Source organism: Oryzias latipes, chromosome 1 (assembly GCF_053564925.1).
Source record: "Oryzias latipes strain Hd-rR chromosome 1, Olatipes_Hd-rR_3.1".
Lineage (NCBI taxonomy): Eukaryota > Metazoa > Chordata > Actinopteri > Beloniformes > Adrianichthyidae > Oryzias > Oryzias latipes.
In genome coordinates this window covers 39571990-39590253 of record NC_136237.1, presented here as the reverse complement: position 1 = coordinate 39590253, position 18264 = coordinate 39571990, and the positions used below count along the sequence as shown (strand labels likewise).

The following is an 18264-nucleotide window of genomic DNA, read 5'->3' as shown; positions in this document are numbered from 1 at the left end:
GCATTGGGCACAATTCACTGGGTGGGATTACTGGAGTAGTTACGACTGGTTCCAGTCCATTCATTCAGGGTGCTCTGTACATGTGGTTCATTGTCGCTCACATGTTGTGAGGAAGGCAGTAGCGTAATACTAATTGTTATGGTAATTGCCCATTTTCCATTGCCATTATATTGTTCATTCCGCTCTGGAAATCGAACCCTGGTTTCCTGCATGGCAGTCCTCCACCTTACCAACCGATCTACCCCTTTTGTGTTCAAAGCAATTGTCACAGATCTGGATGAGGTGGAATTGAACTCAAAAGAAAAACAATTTGTTTTTTGACCTTTTAAAGTTCCTAATAGATAATATAGATAACTAAGACATTATTTGCTGACACTTTCTTTGGAAATTCGTTTTTTTTATTGCATTAGAAGTTCATGATGATAACAAATTTGGTTGCAGAGCAACTTTTTTTAATCTCTTGAATTGTTAGCTAGTTACACAACTGTTTGCCGGGCATGATTGTGCACAAACAACAAAATAGCAAACTTCTATCATACTGTGTCTAAACACAGTGGTTTGGATTTAACACTTGCAATAATGGCTGCAGTAAATACAAATGTTTTTTTTTCTTTGCTTTGCTTCATTCAGGAACCTATGGAAGAGGATTTGGGCCATAGAGGAAAAAAAAGGACATAGAAAATTCTGACTTCTTTCTCATTGAGAGTCAGACAGTATTTGCAATTTTTTAACTTCCTTTTTTTCCCCTTTGGTCCAGAAACTGCCTCTTTCCTCTATATTGTAAGATTTGTTCGGATAAGGAAATTTTAGAACTTCCTCCCACCATATAAAAGGTATTCTTCTGATGATTAAACTTCAGCTGCATCAGCAGCATCCATCACGACTATTTCTTCCATCAAAGCAGGTAAAACTTTTTCACTTCACTGCAGCAGAATTTCAGAATAATAAACAACATGGTGTAAAAAAATTTTTTTTTAAATCATTAACAGACAAACAAAAAGCAAAAAAGTTCTGTTCATTTTTTGGTTTAAATAAACATGAGTATATATTTTTTTGTTCTGTTTTTCTCAGGATCACATCCTGCTAACAGCAACAATGAAGGTAACCAGGATTTTTTTTATCATATTACAACTCTTGATTTTTTCTTTCTTGCAATTCTGACTGACGGACAAATAAAGTTGTAAGAAAAAAGTATGTGACCCTGTTGGAATTGTTTGGATTTCTGCATGAATTGAATAGAAGATGTGTAATTGAGTTATTAGCTCAATTAACTTTTGGCCAATGTAAGTAGTAACTATAAATAGTTACTTTTTTAAAGTAAGTTTTTCCCTCTGTGAGTCCTTCCTCTTCTGTTTTCATCATTTGTTGCCTGATTTTTTAATTATTGTGATGTAATACTTTGTGTTCAGATGGCAGGACTCCTCTGGATGTCCGTCAGCGTGCTGCTTTTTGGAAGCTGCACCGGTATCACTGAGAATCAGCTCGCTCCAATGGTGGATGCGATTTGGATAAAGTGAGTGCACCTCCCTTTCAACATTATTTTTCTAAGAACCGTTTCTTTTTTAATGTTTGCTATAAAGAAATGCGTTTCTCAAAATTTCAAAAACATGTCTGTTTTATAGGACTAGATGTTGTTATCCCTGAATAATTAAGGCACCGATGAGACACTGTGGCAAGCAGATGAGTGGTGACGTCACTTGGGTTTTCAAGTGGGCGCCCTCCTTCTTCAGTGTTTCGCTGATAGGCCCACGACACCTCCAGAGGGTTCAGCAGTGAATCCCAGCGTCCCAGGTTCACCCCCATCAGTCACCAGACATTTGGAGGCCCAGGTCAGGTCCTTCCTCTTGATCCATAGCCACTGACTTCCCTTCTCAGCTGCCTGGGAGAGGTCTTTAATTGCCTGCCTTTGAGCCTTCCCTCGCACTCCCATCTCCCTGAGTAGCCTGGGTGTTGAGGTGGCCACAAAACCCCTGCAGCCTACTTCCACTGGGCGTACCTTCACGCTCCAGCCTTGCTCTTTGGCGTCTGCTGCAAGTTCGGCGTACCTCAGCATCTTTCTTTCATAGGCCTCCTCTATTGCACTCTCCCAGGGTACTGTGAGCTCTACGATGTATACGAGCTTGAGTGTGGATGACCACAGTACAAGGTCTGGTCGAAGGTTGGTGGATGCAACCTCCCGTGGAAAGCAGAGTTTTCTGTCCAGGTCCACCATCATTTTCCAGTCCCGTGCTCTCCCCAGCTGTCCTATGTCAGCTGCACTGGTGGTGTTGAAGGTGGCCTGACCCTCTCGGAGGAAGTGTATTAGCTGCCGATGAGATGTTGCCTGAGGAAGGGCGTTCACGCTTGTTCTCTGTTTTTCCAGCACTGTTGCCAGACACCTTAGAACCACATTGTGTCGCCAGGTGTAACGGCCTTGACTAAGGCTGGTCTTGCATCCCACCAAGATGTGCTTCAATGTTGCTGGGCTTTGACATAAGGGGCATGAGGGGTCTTCGCCATACCACTGTTTTAGGTTTGCAGGAGAAGACAAGACATCATAGGTAGCCCTAATTATAAAACTTGCCCTGGATGCCTCCATCTCCCACAGGTCTTTCCAGGAGAACTTCCTCTTCTCCACTCCTTCCCATCCCATCCACTGACCTTGCTTTGCCTGGGCCACGGCTTGAGCACACCTTGCTGCCTCCTCTTCCCGGCGTATCTCTTGGACCACCAGTCTACGCCTCTCAGCTGGGTTGGCCTTCCTCCAGGAAGGTGCGCTAGATGAGAGACCAAGACCACTTCTCCCCTCCTGCACGCATCCTACAATGTCTTTATGTCTAAGTGCTGCCTTGGCCAGATCAGTTGCTGCCTTGGGGGCCCACTTCCTCCCAGTGGCCAGGATGGGAGCTGCTTGGACAACCAGTGAGTCACAGGTATCTTGGAGTGTCATCTCCAACCTGACCTTGGCACACTTGTACTCCTCTATCAAACTGGATATAGGTAGTTCTAACATCCCCCTGCCATAGAGTCCAATGGTACTGAGGCACCTGGGAAGGCCAAGCCACTTTCTGGCATAGGCATTGATCAGCCTCTCTAACTTTTCCACTTTTGACAGTGGCACTTCATACAGGGTTAATGGCCAGAGAAGTCGTGGGAGTAAACCATACTGCATGCACCAAAGCTTCAGTTTGCCAGGGAGCAGGGTTCTGTTTATGTTCTCTAGGCCACCAGCTATGTCCTTTCTGAGCTGCTCTACTTGCTCTTTGTCTTTGAGGGAAGCATCATACCAGCGGCCCAAGCTTTTCACGGGTTTTTCGGAAACTGTTGGGATAGGTTCCTCACCAATGTGGAAGCGGTGGTCTGACAGCTTCCCCTTGACGATGGAGATACTTCTGGACTTACTTGGCTTGATCTTCATCCGAGCCAATTCTATGTTCTTGTGAAGCTTTCCCAACAGCCGTACTGTGCAAGCCTTGGTCGTAGTCAGAGTAGTCAGGTCATCCATGTAGGCCCTGACTGGTGGAAGCCTCAGCCCAGGTCTTATTTGTTGCCCGCCAACCACCCATTGAGAAGCCCGTATGATGACTTCCATTGCCAGGGTGAATGCCAACGGGGAGATGGTACAGCCAGCCATGATTCCCACTTCCAGGTGTTGCCACGCTGTAGTGAACTCTGCCGTCGTCACACACAGTTGGATATCCTGGAAGTAGGCTTTTACCAGGGTTGTGAGAGCTGGTGGGACTTTGAAATAATCAAAGGCTGTCCACAGGAACTTGTGGGGGACAGAGCCAAATGCGTTTTCAAGGTCCAGGAAGACCACATGGAGATCTTTTCTTTCTTTCTTGGCAAGCTGAATCTGATGCCAGATAACGCTAGTGTGTTCTACACATCCTGAGAAGCCTGGGATCCCTGCTTTTTGGATTGATGTGTCAATCAAGTTGTTTCTGTGCAGGTAGCTTGTTAGCCTATGAGCCACCACGCTGAAGAAGATTTTTCCCTCAACATTTAAGAGACTGATCTGGCGGAACTGGCCGAGAACTGCAGAGTCCTTCTCCTTGGGGATGAGGATCCCTCCGGCTCTCCGCCAGGATGTTGGAATCTCTTTCTTTATCCACACAACTTTCATCAGTTTCCAGAGGAATTGCAGGACGCCTGGGGCATTTTTGTAGAGCCTATAAGGAATTCCATTGGGGCCTGGTGCGGATGCGGCCCTTGCCCTACGCACAATTTTGACCACTTCACTCCACCTGGGTGGACTCGCGTCAAGCTGGTATTCTGGTGTGCTCACTGGTGGCATGTCAGGTGGGAGTGAGGCCTCTTCATGGTGTCGGTCATCCGTACAGGTTTTTTTAAGATGTTCTTCCAGGACAGCCTTTGATGCAGAGAGACTTCCACTTTTTTCTTTTGCAAATAGACTCTTTACAAATTTGAAGGGATCTTTATAAAAGCGTGATCTTGTTTGCTCCTTCCTTCTGCGTTTCCTCAGGAGGTTTTCTGCTCTTCTCAGTGTGGACAGCCTACCCTTGATCTCTTCCTGCAGAACGTTTATTCCCTCCTTTTCCTCCTCTGTGGCCTTCCTCCACTGTTTTTTCAGCTGCCGCCTCTCCTTAACTAACAGGTCTATTTCTTTTTGCCTTCGGGATTTGGTGTGGATTGTCGGAGTAGATCGTTTGCCCTCGACCACTCCGAACCGTTCCAATCCGTATGTGAAGATGAGGTTCCCCATTCTCTCCAATTTCTTCATGGTGTTGCCTCTGACCCCTTCAAGGATATGGCAGAGATCGTTGTTGACCTCCATCCACAGTGTCTTGTCGCAGGACTTCGGCCACTTGACTAATGGCCTTCGCCCCAAGATCTTCTTCTCAATTGGGGGGTGCGATGTGTTGGATTCTGGTTGTTCTCCTGTGCCTAGTTCTTCCTTCCTTGTTGTTATCCCTGAATAATTAAGGCACCGATGAGACACTGTGGCAAGCAGATGAGTGGTGACGTCACTTGGGTTTTCAAGTGGGCGCCCTCCTTCTTCAGTGTTTCGCTGATAGGCCCACGACACCTCCAGAGGGTTCAGCAGTGAATCCCAGCGTCCCAGGTTCACCCCCATCAGTCACCAGACATTTGGAGGCCCAGGTCAGGGCCTCCAAATGTCTGGTGACTGATATATATATTTTTTATATATATAAAAATATATATATATATATTCCGGGGGGGGGGGGGTGATCAATGGCTGGTAATGATATCAATGGTGAGCAGATAACATCACCCAGTGAATGCCCTTGGGCAAGACCCTTAACTCTACTGCCTACCTCATAATATGAGAGACAATAAACCACATGTCAGGCCGCCTCATACGTCGCCCGGCCAAACAACGTCTACGTCAGCTGCTGGGGGACCAGAGCACCCTGATGGAAAGTGGGCTACTGGAAAAAGACGTAAATGGACTAGATGGGTGACCAATGGTGCTAGATGGTGAAAACAAGGTTCTGTTAGAATCCTACTATTCAAGCAATCCCACCTAGACGGGTTACATGCAGAGAATGTGGAATGAATCGATGTTTCGAAACCCACAATCAAGGCTAACTGCCAAACAACAAACAACTGGTAACCCGATGTTCTAATATCCACAAACGGCAACTCCTATCACAACTTGAGATTGAAGCGGTACAATACAATTGCAATACCACCAATGGGGAGCCAGAACAGCAGGTCAGAGAGGAGGCTATACCACACTCCCACCCTGAGCTTGGGTACACAGCGCCAACAACCACAGATACGCTGAGCGAGGCAGCAGCTGACCTGAAAGACAAGATCATGCCTAGAATGAACACTAGGTAACCCCTTCACCAGGTACATCGGTTAAGTGATGTACTGCCTGAACAGAATCCAGTATCCATCACAGTGGCAGACATCCAAGAAAGAGTCTCAGGTATGAAGAACTGGACAGCACCGGGCCCTGACATGATACATGCCTACTGGCTAAAGAAGCTCACCGCACTCCACGAGTGCCTGGCAGCATAAATGAACCAGCTGCCAAGAGATGGGACTCACCCCGAATGGCTAACGGAAGGGCGAACGATCCTGATCCAGATGGATCCCTCAAAGGGTGCAGTCCCATCTAACTGTCCCATAACCTGTCTCTCCACAACATGGAAGCTCATGTCAGGCATCACTGCAACCAAGATAAATAGGCACATGGATCAATTCATGAGCAACGCACAGAAGGGGCTTTGGTAGAGACTCCAGAGGAGCCAAACACCAACTCCTGGTCGACAGAACAGTCGCTCAAGACTGCAAGTCACAACACACCAACCTGTGCACAGCCTGGATTGATTACCAGAGGCCTGGGAGCTTGAGGGTCCTGCACAGTATCTTAGCTGTTCCTAACACTGCGTTTTTCTGGACTGAGAGGTCTGAGGTCTTTCCAGGTATCTGTTGTAGCCACTCCTCCAGCTTGGTGGTTACTGCCCCGAGTGCTCCAATTACCACAGGCACCACTGTCACCTTCACTTTCCATGCTTTCTCCAGTTCTTTTCTGAGTCCCTGGTATTTCTCCAGTTTCTCATGTTCCTTCTTCCTGATGTTCCCATCGCTTGGCACTGCCACATCCACCACAATGGGTTCCCTCTGTTCTGCTCTTTATTTGTTCATAATTTCCCAAATTTAAGTTTATTTTTTGTGTGAATAATCATGAAGTCTCTCTCTTAAAAAGAAAACAATCCAGTGATTGCTTTAGTTCGGATTTTAACAGAAATATTTTTAAAAACTCTAACCCTCTGTGCATGTGATCTCATTGCAGCTACAAAATAAACACTATGTTCAGCCTAGCTGCAAGCATCCCCAAAAGCCAGAACCAAAAGGATCAATACGACGTGAGCCAGGTCTTGAATGCTGAGAACGCTGAGGCGGTGAAGACTGCAATGAAGAACAAGGAAGTGTATGCGCAAGGCAGGATTGTTGCTGCGAAAGTGATCAAAAACCCAGACGTTAAAGGAGAATACATACATGCAGAGTATCGAGTTCTGCAAAAGTTTGACAACTTGCTCAACCAACAATTCGATCTTGATAATGATCTGATGCTTTTTTATGTTCGTACGGCGCCTTGTGTCCAAAAGTGTACAAATGAGGACAATCCAGAAAACATCCTGAAGTATTTACCAAAATTGAAACGATGGAAACATTACGCTTTTGCATTCTCAGGGCTGTATTTGTCCAGAAATCCACAGAAGTCCCTTTCTAATGAGCAGCGCAGAGCAGGTATTAAGAAGGTTGGAGATTCTCTGGGTCTTCAGAATGTGTTTCGATGCGTTGAATCAAATGGGCAGATGCAGTGTAGAACCTGCGCGGACCAGAACGACCAGGTCGCGGACTTTTGTATTTCTGACCCCACCTCTGCCCAGTCTAATGATAAAAACGCTGTGACTCCAGCTCCAGCTGTCCCAAATGCTTTAATACAGCGAGCTCCCAGTAACACTGGGGATGGTAACACCATGACAGATGCAGCACAAAATCAGGGAGGAGAAGCCACTAAAGGGAATCAAGACAACACTGATCAAGAGGCTTCCTCGTCACAAACACGTCCTGAAAATCATGTCACAGAGGGAGGGCAAGCAAGAATAGAAGGAGGAGGCAGGATTGGAGGAAGAAGAGGTGGAGGGAAGAATGGAGGAAAAAGAGGTAAAGGAAGGGTTGGAAGAAGAAGAGAAAGAGGGAGGGTTGGAAGAAGAGGTGGAGGGAAGAATGGAGGAAAAAGAGGTAAAGGAAGGGTTGGAAGAAGAAGAGGTAGACAGAGGATTGGAGGAAAAAGAGGTAAAGGAAAGGTTGGAAGAAGAGGAGGTAGACAGAGGATTGGAGGAAGAAAAGGTAGACAGGGGATTGGAGGAAGAAGAGGTACGGGGAGAATTGGAGGAAAAGCAGTTTGGTGGGGATTGAAGAAGTTGGCGGGATTTTTGAAAGGACAAAAAGCAGAAAAGCAATTTTAAATAAAAAGTAAACAGTTAAATTTAAAAAACCTAGTTTTTATCTCTTTTACTTTATATAACTACTTAAACAAGCTTTGCCCTCAGGAAGTCAGTTCACTGTATTAAAACTTCAATCATTCTAAAATCTACGCGTTTCTTTGATAAAGTTCACTTTATGTTTTAGTTGAGCTTTGAGCACAAGAATTATTCCAAATATCTACTAAATTTAGACAAATTTAAATTCTCATTCCAGACTAGTTTTTAGTTCTTAAACCACTAGAAAAAAAATCCACCTTAAAAAAAAACACAGTATAAGAAGCTTCATTTATGAAATCAACATTTTCTGCCAAGAAGTTGAGAACAGCTCTGTACTAAGAAAAGAAAAAAACGTGATAAACAGCGTATATTTTTGCTTATAAACAGAATTTGCTCAAATTTGAGGCATTTTTCCTTTAAGGTTTTCATTCAATAACTGGAAGGGAAAACATTTTACTTTATTAGTCTGCAGTAAATTCATCCTGTTGCTCCCCCTTCTTGACATTTCTTGCTTCACTGTCAACATAAAAACTTTGCTGAAAATCATAAAAATATCTGTCATGTGATTCCTCTGAAAAGTTTGACCAAAGAAAATCATGCATTCATGTTATTGTGTTTTTAAAAAGTGCTTAATGTGTTAAATCTTTCTGCTATTAAAACTCAGCTCTGCAAACAGCAAATATGCGTGATTATTTTGTCTAGTCCAAATTCCTCACTACATAGTGCATTCACTATTTTGAATTGTTGTCTGAATCTACAACTCCAAAATCGAGTGCCCTAAAAATTTCCTAGAAGTCTCTACGAAAAACCAGTGTGCATCGATACTCACGAGATTGGTGAATATAGACCACAATGCATTGTGTTTGATGGTGTTTTTGCAAAAATAAACCATAAACGTTTTCATCTTCAGAAGACAGTGGATTTATAAAAGGTCATTGTAAAACGGTTTAACACAGTTTTCTTTCCCAGCCGGTAACTTGAATGGACTCCTCTGGAGGACACATTTGACAAATACTATATTTATTTACAGAAACTTGTAACGGTCTGAGCAGAAATGGCATCTGCACTTTAAAAAAAGGAAAAAGAAAATTGAACACTTGTTCTTGAAAATACTTTTATTTTGAAACACAAATAAAGGGTTGGAATTTCGAGTACTTTCTTTCTCTCAAAACATTTCCTCTAACCTTTCAAAAATTCAAAAGTAATCTATATATTTTCAGAGTTTTTGAATTTTTACTTAACAAAAACTTGATCCCTCTTAAGTTTTAGTGAAGTCTAGTAATAAAGAAGTCGCACAGTAAAAGTTAAACACCAATGTTTTTAGTTATTAAGCCTGTTGTAAGAAAAGAAAAAATTTTAAGTGCATATTTTTTCCCTTTTAATTTATGTATTTATTATCAATAGATAAGAGCTGTTGTCTTGGACATATTTTACTTTTACAACACGGAGTTATGAATCTTCTGACACACCAGGTGTATATTTGAATAAACCCCTTTTGTAATTTATACAAAACTTTATTTATAATAATTATTTTTGCAACAGTTTTTTTGTTGGACCGGACAGAAAAGAAGAGGAGGGAAGAAGAGAGAAGGGTGTTAGAGAGGGGGGGTAGGAGGGTGATTATAGAAGTGGGGGAGTTAAATTATCAAGCATCATAAAGCAACAAGTTGCTTGAAGTTCATAATTATTACTGTCAGGTTTAGATCTATAACAAATCTAAAAGGGGCAGTGCTTGTCCACACACACTTAAATGTTAAAAACATACCTATTGGCTCCAATTATGTTTACATACAAACATCTCAACACGGACATAAAACAATTAATGTTCACACACGCATTCTCACTTCAGACCAACACGTGAAGCATTTCATTCAGTCACGCAAACTTTTTCTACAAAGGTGAGCTAAAACCTGTGATCGAGTGAGTGTTTACGTTCTTCTAAGGTGGATGATGGAATGTAAAAAGGAGGAGGGAGAGTGTCCAGTCATCCCCACACCAAGACACCCGCTGCAGCAGCAGCAGTAAGCAGGACCCCCCCCCAACACCCACACGGTAGCAGAAAGAGAACAACCGGCCGCCGGGCAATCACATCCGCCACCCAGGCCAGGGTCAGCAGGACCGCCACAAGGGCCCCCCAAGCTAGAGAGCAGGGAGACATAGGGGGACAGAGAGTGCAAGCTCCAGCCCAAGCAGAAGAGCAGCCCCTTCGCTGCACAGGGAAGGCCCAACGCGGGGCCCCGCCCCTGGAGAGCACCCCCAGTCACAGACGAGCAGCCCACCACCACCCAAGAGTTCTGAGCATCCCACCAACCCCAGCCACATGCCAGGCCCCCCCATGAGAGACCCGCCCCACACTCCAGGCAGCCACCCACCCAACCCACGGTTGGTCCAGGAGAGAGGAAGGCAGGGGCCCGACCAGGCTCACCCACAGTTAGAATTTTGGAGAAGGCCAGTATCAGAACCCACACCACAGGGACACAGACACCCCCAGGCTCAGATGTGATCCCTGGTTTTTGGTCTTGCCAGAGAACTCAGGGCCAGCACCCAGGGAACAAGGCCGCTGTTGCTGAGGGCCTCGTCCCCCCCGCCCCCCCCCCTCCAGGAATGGGATGGGGGACAGAAGATCAGAGGTCCCTCCTTCCTTGTGTAATGTTTGTGTGTTTGCGAGCATGTGTGTTGGAGTATATATTTTTGTGGGGTAAAGAGTGTTTGTACTAAAAGGTGCAGAAAAAAAAGGGCATAGAAAATTCTGACTTCTTTCTCACAGAGTCAAACATTATTTGCAGTTTTTTAACTTCCTCCTTTGACTTTGGTCCAGAAACTGCTTCTCTTGTCCTCCTTCCTCTATATTGTAAGATTTGTTCGAATAAGGACATGTCAGGTCTTCCTCCCACCCTATAAAAGCAATTCTTCGACTGCGTTCTGACCACATTTACAGTAAAAACTTCAGCTTCTCTGACACAGCATCAGCACCATCCATCAAGACAATTTCCTCCATCAAAGCAGGTAAAACGTTTTCACTTCACTGCAGGAGAATTTCAGAATAATAGACAACATTGGGTAAAACATTTTTTTAAAAATCATGAAAAGACAAAAAACTACTTCTGTTCATTTATTGGTTTAAATAAACATGAGTATATATTTGTTTTGTTCTGTTTTTTTCTCAGGATCACATCCTGCTAACAGCAGCAATGAAGGTAACCAGGATTTTTGTCATATTAGAACTTTTGATCTATTTCTTTTTCTTGCAATTCTGACAGAGACAAAAAAATTTGTAAGAAAAAAGTATGTGAATCTGTTGGAATTGTGTGGATGTGTTGTGCTGTTTACAGAAGTCACAACAACACAAAACATCGTCCGCTTTAATGATGACAAACATATTGTATGGGGACATGAAAATGTCCTGATATACTTCTTAAACCCGTCTTTTAGTCACAACTGCCCTTACAGGTGGATCCGGGCGACAGGCGAAAAATGGAAAATCCTGTAAGCGCAGGTTTCCCGTGGGAAATATTAAAGTCTTAAACCGCTCGATAAACCCGTAGAGTGAAAATGTTCATGCACATTTCTTTCCATAGCATGGTGTAAGTGACGAGTCGCAGTGAACATTTATACAACACATAGGTGAGACGCAGGCGTGTCGTTTAGACTTTTCCTTTTTGCAACCCCTCCAAATTTTGCACACCGTGGAAGGGGTCTGTTAGAGCTGTTCAAGTGTTAAGTGTGCGCTCCTTTTGCTCCCCTTGCTTGAAGAAATGCAGAATTAAGTGGTGGATGTTTAGTTTTTTAAGTTTACTGCACTTTTTATTAACTTTTTATAATTTGATGATTTTAGAAACCAAGTGATGGTTATACTTTTTACGAATTTTTATGTCTTGTTTGTTTTTTGTTTTAATATTTTGTGTCACTTTCCGTGAATTATTGCACTTAAGGCATTTGTCATGTTTGCAGGCAGCTGAGGAAAAATGTCAAATTGATTGCCGTGTTTCAACTAATTATTTTAAAGATGCAGTAACTGAGTTAATAACTCAATTGTTTTTTTAAGTTTACTGCACATTCAACATGTGGTGTTAATAACTCAATTACTCAATAGCACAACATTTTTCCCTCAATGCATCATTGCTCGTCTCTTTTGTTACCTAATTTTCAAAATATTGGAATTTGACAATGTGTGTTCAGATGGCAGGACTCCTCTGGATGTCCGTCAGCGTTCTGCTATTTGAAAGCTGCACCGGTATCACCGAGGAACAGCTCGCTCCAATGGTGGATGTAATTTGGAACAAGTGAGTGCACCTCCCTGACAACATTGTTTTTCTAAAAACTGGTTCTTATTTGTGCTTTTAATAATTTCAATGTTTGCAGTACACAAATGTGTTTCTCCAAGTTGAAAATCATAAAGATATATGTTCATAATTGCTCATATTTTGAGTGTATTCTTTTGTGAATAATCATGAAGTCTCTCTTAGAAAGAAAACAATCCAGATTTTGTTTGGATTCTGACAGAAATGCATGTGATCTCATTGCAGCTACAAAATAAACACGATGTTCAGCCTAGCTGCAAGCATCCCCAAAAACCAGAACCAAGAGGATCGATACGACGTGAGCCAAGTCTTAAATGCTGAGACCCCTGAGGCGGTGAAGACTGCAATGAAGAACAAGGAAGTGTACGCGCACGGCAGGATTGTTGCTGCGAAAGTGATTCCAAACCCAGACGTTAGAGGAGATTTCAAACATGCAGAGTATCGAGTTCTGCAAAACTTTGACAACTTGCTCAACCAACAATTCGATCTTGATAATGATCTGATGCTTTTTTATGTTCGTGCAGCGCCTTGTGTCCAAAAGTGTACAAATGAGGACAATCCAGAAAAAATCCTGAAGTATTTACCAAAATTGAAACGATGGAAACATTACGCTTTTGCATTCTCAGGGCTGTATTTGTCCAGAAATCAACAGAAGTCTCTTTCTGATGAGCAGCGCAGAGAAGGTGTTAAAAAGCTTGGAGACTATCTGGGTCTAAAGAATGTGTTTCGATGCGTTGAATCAAACGGGCAAATGCAGTGTAGACCCTGTGCGGATCAGAACGACCAGGTTGCAGACTATTGTTTTTCTGACCCCACTTATCCCCAGTCTAATGATGAAAACGCTGTGACTCCAGCTCCTGCTGTCCCAAATGCTTTAATACAGCCCACTCCCAGTAACACTGGGGATGGTGACACCATGACAGATGAAGCACAAAGTCAGGGAGGAGAAGCCAATGAAGGGAATCAAGACAACACTGATCAAGAGACTTCATCGTCACAAACACGTCCTGGAAATGATGTCACAGAGGGAGAGCAAGCAGGAAGAGAAGAAGGAGGCAGGATTGGAGGAGGAAGAGGTACAGGAAGTGTTGGAAGAAGAGGAGGTAGACGGAGGATTGGAGGAAGAAGAGGTAGAGGAAGGGTTGGAAGAAGAGGAAGTAGACAGAGGATTGGAGGAAGAAGAGGTAAAGGAAAGGTTGGAAGAAGAGGAGGTAGACAGAGGATTGGAGGAAGAAGAGGTAAAGGAAGGGTTGGAAGAAGAGGAGGTAGACAGAGGATTGGAGGAAGAAGAGGTAAAGGAAGGGTTGGAAGAAGAGGAGGTAGACAGAGGATTGGACGAAGAAGAGGTAAAGGAAAGGTTGAAAGAAGAGGAGGTAGACAGAGGATTGGAGGAAGAAGAGGTAAAGGAAGGGTTGGAAGAAGAGGAGGTAGACAGAGGATTGGAGGAAGAAGAGGTAAAGGAAGGGTTGGAAGAAGAGGAGGTAGACAGAGGATTGGAGGAAGAAGAGGTAAAGGAAGGGTTGGAAGAAGAGGAGGTAGACAGAGGATTGGAGGAAGAAGAGGTAAAGGAAGGGTTGGAAGAAGAGGAGGTAGACAGAGGATTGGAGGAAGAAGAGGTAAAGGAAGGGTTGGAAGAAGAGGAGGTAGACAGAGGACCGGAGGAAGAAAAAGAAGTAGGTGGGGATTGTGAAAGAAGGACAAAAAGCAGAAATCAATTTGAATAACAAGTAAACATTAGCATCTTAGGATTTTTTATTATGCAGAAAATCCAGTTTGATTCCATTTTACTTTTCATAACTACTAAAACAAGCTTTGCACTCAGGAAGTCAGTTCACTGAATTAAAACTTGCATCAGTCTAAAATTTACGCATTTGTTTGATAACGTTCTCTTTATGTTTTAGTTGAGCTTTGAGCACAAGAATTATTCCAAACAATTACAAAATTTAACCAATTGAAATACTCATTCCAGAATAGTTTTTAGTTTTTAAACCACTAGAAAAAATCAACCTTAAAACAAAACACAGTACAAGAAGTTTCAATTGTGAAATCTTCTTCCAAGAAGTCCTCTAAGGTTTTCATTTGATAACAGGAAGGAAAATATTTTACAGTGAATTCATCCTGCTCCTTCCCCTTCTTGACATTACTTGCTTCACTGTCAACAAAAAACTTTGGCTGAAAATCATAAAAATATCTGTCATGTGATTCCTCTGAAAAGTTTGACCAAAGAAAATCCTGTATTCACGTTATTGTATTTTTAAAAAGTGCTTCATGTTTTAAATCTTTCTGCTAATAAAGCTCAGCTCTGCAAACAGCAAATATGTCTGATTATTTTGTCTAGTCCAAATTCCTTCACTACATAGTGTGTTCACCATTTTGTAGGGCTGTCTAAATCTTCAACTCCATAATGGAGTGCCCTAGATATTTTCCCATAATTCTCTGCGAAAAACCAGTGTGCATCGATGCTTAATAGAATGGTGAATATAGACCACAATGTGTCGTGTTTTATGGTGTTTTTGAACACAAAAATACCGTTTTTATACGTATTTTTGAAGAAACCATCAACGTTTTCATCTTCAAAACACAGTGGATACATAGTCGTCGTAAAACGCTCATATTAGATTTTCAATTCGTGAAATGTAGTAAGCATGGTGTCCGAAATAATTTTTCATTTCATAGTCCCACACTATATAGTTTTTTAGTAGTTTGAGATTATTTGAGAATTCAGACACAGCCTAAGTTTTCTTTCCCAGCTTCTAATTTGAATTGACTCCTCTGCAGGACATACTTGACAAATACACAGAAACTTGGAACGGGCTGAGCAGAAATGTCATCTGCATTTTTAAAAGAAAAGAAGACAATGAAACAATTGTTCAAAAAAAAACTTTACTTGAAAGTTCTTTAGTTCTGAAGAGACCACCCACATAAAATAAAGGGTTGGAATTTGAAGTACATTTTTTTTTCCTAAACTTGTCCTTTTTGTCCAAAGTTTTTAGTTTTTAAGCCTGTTGTAGGAAGAAAATATACGTTTTTTTTAATGCATATTTTCCCTTTTAATTTATGTATTTGTAAAGCAGTAGCCTAAATGAATCAGCAGGTGGTGCCGTTGTGCTGTATGAGCTTTTTGGTGTCAGGTTTGTTCCCTATTTTATCCCTCACAGGACACCGTATTTGGAGGTTTGTTTTTTTTACTCTGTGTGGCGGGAACTCGGTCAGTGTTCGTTTATGGTTTGGAAGGTAGGCACTGTAGATTGGACCCTCAGCATCCTAGTTAAATAACTTGACCATAAGCAATTGTTAAGATGTTTATGCAAAAAATATGTTTTATGTTTTTTGTTGAGATGTTCAGTTGCCACCTGAAAAGGTTTTGGGAGTTTATTTCATTGTTTAACATGAGCTTGCCAGCTTTTTATTGTTTGCTATGTAGTTATCTATGCATTTTATTTCTATGCGTAGTAGCTAACAAAACACAGCACTTAGCTCTTTTTTTGTTTTGTTTAATGTATTTATTTTAAATTTGGATCTACGGTTTTGTGAGTGACCTTAACTGAGAACAGTGTTCGTTTATGGTTTGGAAAGTGAAATTGTCAGCATCAACACTAGGCCTGCACAATGTACCGCAAATTTATCGATATCGCACTATCCAGCTCTGCAATATGCATATCGCAAAAGATGGCGAATATCGCAATAAATCGCAAACCCAAAATGTGTTAAAACAATCTTCTAGCAGCTTGAAGCATTTAACGAATCAAATAAATCCCTTTATGCTTTGACCAATCACATGGACGCCTTCCCATTGTTGACCAATCAGATGGAGGCCTGTTATGTTAGTTGTTTGTCCCCCATGTCAATGAGGGTCATTTGGAGTATAATTTTTAAACTGTTGCAATGAAATGGGAAAATGTTTTTGTTTATTTTTCTATTTGTTTATTTACCGCAAATTTATCGTTATCGCAATATTAATCACTAATATCGCATATCGCAAGTTTTCCTCATATGGTGCAGCCCTAATCAACACCAAATAAAGAGCGCGGTCTAAGCCACGACCTTGATCACCTTGTGTCCAACTCCTGTCTCTCTGGGTAGCCCAACCAACAACACATAACAACGCAGAGTCTTCGGGGTAGAGAAGTGTGGATCCCGCATGGAGTGGGTTACATTTTTGATGCCGTGACCTGGATGACGATGTTTCAAGACCTAAGAAGTGTTGACATGCGCTTTAACAATGCCACAGTTACCATCAAAGTGTATTCTGTGATAGATTAATTTTTTGTTTTGTTGTAAGAGCTTTATCAGCAGTTTTATAGCAAATTGAATGGTAATTTTTTTTATTTTCCTGTGTGAAACATTGTGTTGATGACGGTCAGTACATTAAGCAAACATAGCTAATTTCTCACATTTATTTGTCTGCTAAACATACAGCTGTGTAGTAACAATTTAAGTGAAACGTCTTTTTGAGGGAATAATTATGTAACAATCATTACACATTTATCTAATTTTCTGAATATTAGTCAAACAATGATTGTACTAGCACACGGCTTGGGGTACATTAGGTTACCCATAATTGAAGGTACATATATTTTTATTCTGCTGCCCAAATAAAAGAGAGAGACTTGAAGATGATGAGTGACCGTGTAGTCTCCCCACAAGAGCAGGGTTGTACAGCAATATTAGGCTCTCAACCCATTCCAGAGCAGGTGATAAGTCACAGTTACAGCTCACCAAATCCCACACACATCTAGCCAGTCTCCCTGGTGGCCAATGTTGTAAACTTTTCAGAAAAATATCGCAGGGATGGATGCAAAGAAACATGTCTGTATCTTGACCAGGTTGTGTCAAGCTGTGGAGTTAACCTAAGCAAAGCAGCAGTTGAGAACGAGAACCAGTGAGCCCTCCTCAGAGAGCTGTTGGAGAGGAATGTTGGTGTGTTCTCCCAGCATCCTATGGACTATGGCCATACAAAAACTGTGCAACACGACATCCTGCCGGTTGATCCTAAGCCTTTTCGACTTTCCTATCGTAAAAGTCCTCCTCCATTGCAAGATGTCAGAAAGTTGTTGCTTGACATGGAGGCAGCAGCAGTCATCAGGCCTAGCAAGAGTCCATATGCTTCACTAGTGGTGGTTGTGACCAAGAAAGATGGCTCACTGAGATTATGTGTTGATTCATCATCATCAGCCTATCACACCACTGCTGGCGGATGGCCTCCACATCTTACTCCAATCATCACGGTTTTGGGAACTCTGGGTCCACGTGCAGCCTGCCTTCTGCTCGATGTCATCTCTCATCTCGTGGTTCTTCATTCGGGCTACATGTCCTGCCCACTTGCCTTTGGCTTCAATCACTTTCTCGATGATATCCTTCACCCCTGTTCTTGATCTTAAGTCTTCGTTCCTGACCTTATCTCTCCTCGTAACACCCACCATTGATCGTTCCATGCTCCTCTGGGTGATGGCCAGTTTCTCTCTTTGGCGGTTGGAAGTGACCATGTCTCAGCTCCATACGTCATTGATGGCAGTATGACAGTGTTCATGATCTTCATCTTGAGACACATGGGCATTTTTTGATCTCTCAGAAACGTGCTGTACTGTCCGAATCTCTTCCAAGCAGATGTTACTCTCTCATCTATTTCTTTCGCCATCTCATTTCCTGGTGTTAGCAGTCTTCCCAAATACTTATACTCATCCACCTCCTCCAGTTGTTCTCCATCCACAATTATTCCTTTCCTTCTCCTTTTCCTTGCTATTTCATTCCACATGGGTTTGGTTTTCTTTTTGTTCATTGTCATGCCATCTTTTCTCCCTTCCTTGTTCAGATCGTTAAGCAGCTTGCTGAGATCCTCTTCCTTTTCTGCAAATAAGATGATATCATCTGCAAATCTCAGGTTGTTCATTCTCCCTCCATTGATGTTAATTCCCGCTTCAGCTTCCATTCTCCTGAATATTTCCTCCAACACTGCTGTGAACATCACTGGTGACAAGGTGTTTCCTGGCCGCACT

General features: G+C 42.5%; 2 protein-coding genes across 3 annotated transcripts; both read left to right on the top strand.

Moving 5' to 3' along the window:
- The first annotated feature begins 533 nt into the window (after positions 1 to 533).
- LOC144994948 (uncharacterized) lies at positions 534 to 8647 on the top strand. 2 transcript variants are annotated; one of them, XM_078954439.1, is made up of 4 exons: positions 535 to 1101; positions 1410 to 1513; positions 6770 to 7620; positions 7726 to 8647. In XM_078954439.1, the coding sequence occupies exons 1-4, from the start codon at positions 1096 to 1098 to the stop codon at positions 7950 to 7952; spliced, it is 1188 nt and encodes a 395-aa protein (XP_078810565.1). In that variant the 5' UTR covers positions 535 to 1095; the 3' UTR covers positions 7953 to 8647. The 2 variants fall into 2 exon arrangements, with proteins under 2 accessions (XP_078810563.1, XP_078810565.1); XM_078954437.1 differs by having other exon boundaries at positions 534 to 1101; positions 6770 to 8647.
- A 2203-nt stretch (positions 8648 to 10850) lies between these two features.
- LOC144994945 (uncharacterized) lies at positions 10851 to 14584 on the top strand. The gene is made up of 4 exons (XM_078954435.1): positions 10851 to 10973; positions 11135 to 11164; positions 12147 to 12250; positions 12494 to 14584. The coding sequence occupies exons 2-4, from the start codon at positions 11159 to 11161 to the stop codon at positions 13956 to 13958; spliced, it is 1575 nt and encodes a 524-aa protein (XP_078810561.1). The 5' UTR covers positions 10851 to 10973; positions 11135 to 11158; the 3' UTR covers positions 13959 to 14584.
- Positions 14585 to 18264: the final 3680 nt, after the last annotated feature.

Bases quoted from the DNA above. Each gene is read 5' to 3' on its own strand.
- LOC144994948 (XM_078954437.1), top strand. The intron at 1,514-6,769 runs GTGAGTGCACCT...ATCTCATTGCAG, and splicing joins GTGGATGCGATTTGGATAAA to CTACAAAATAAACACTATGT.
- LOC144994945 (XM_078954435.1), top strand. The intron at 12,251-12,493 runs GTGAGTGCACCT...ATCTCATTGCAG, and splicing joins GTGGATGTAATTTGGAACAA to CTACAAAATAAACACGATGT.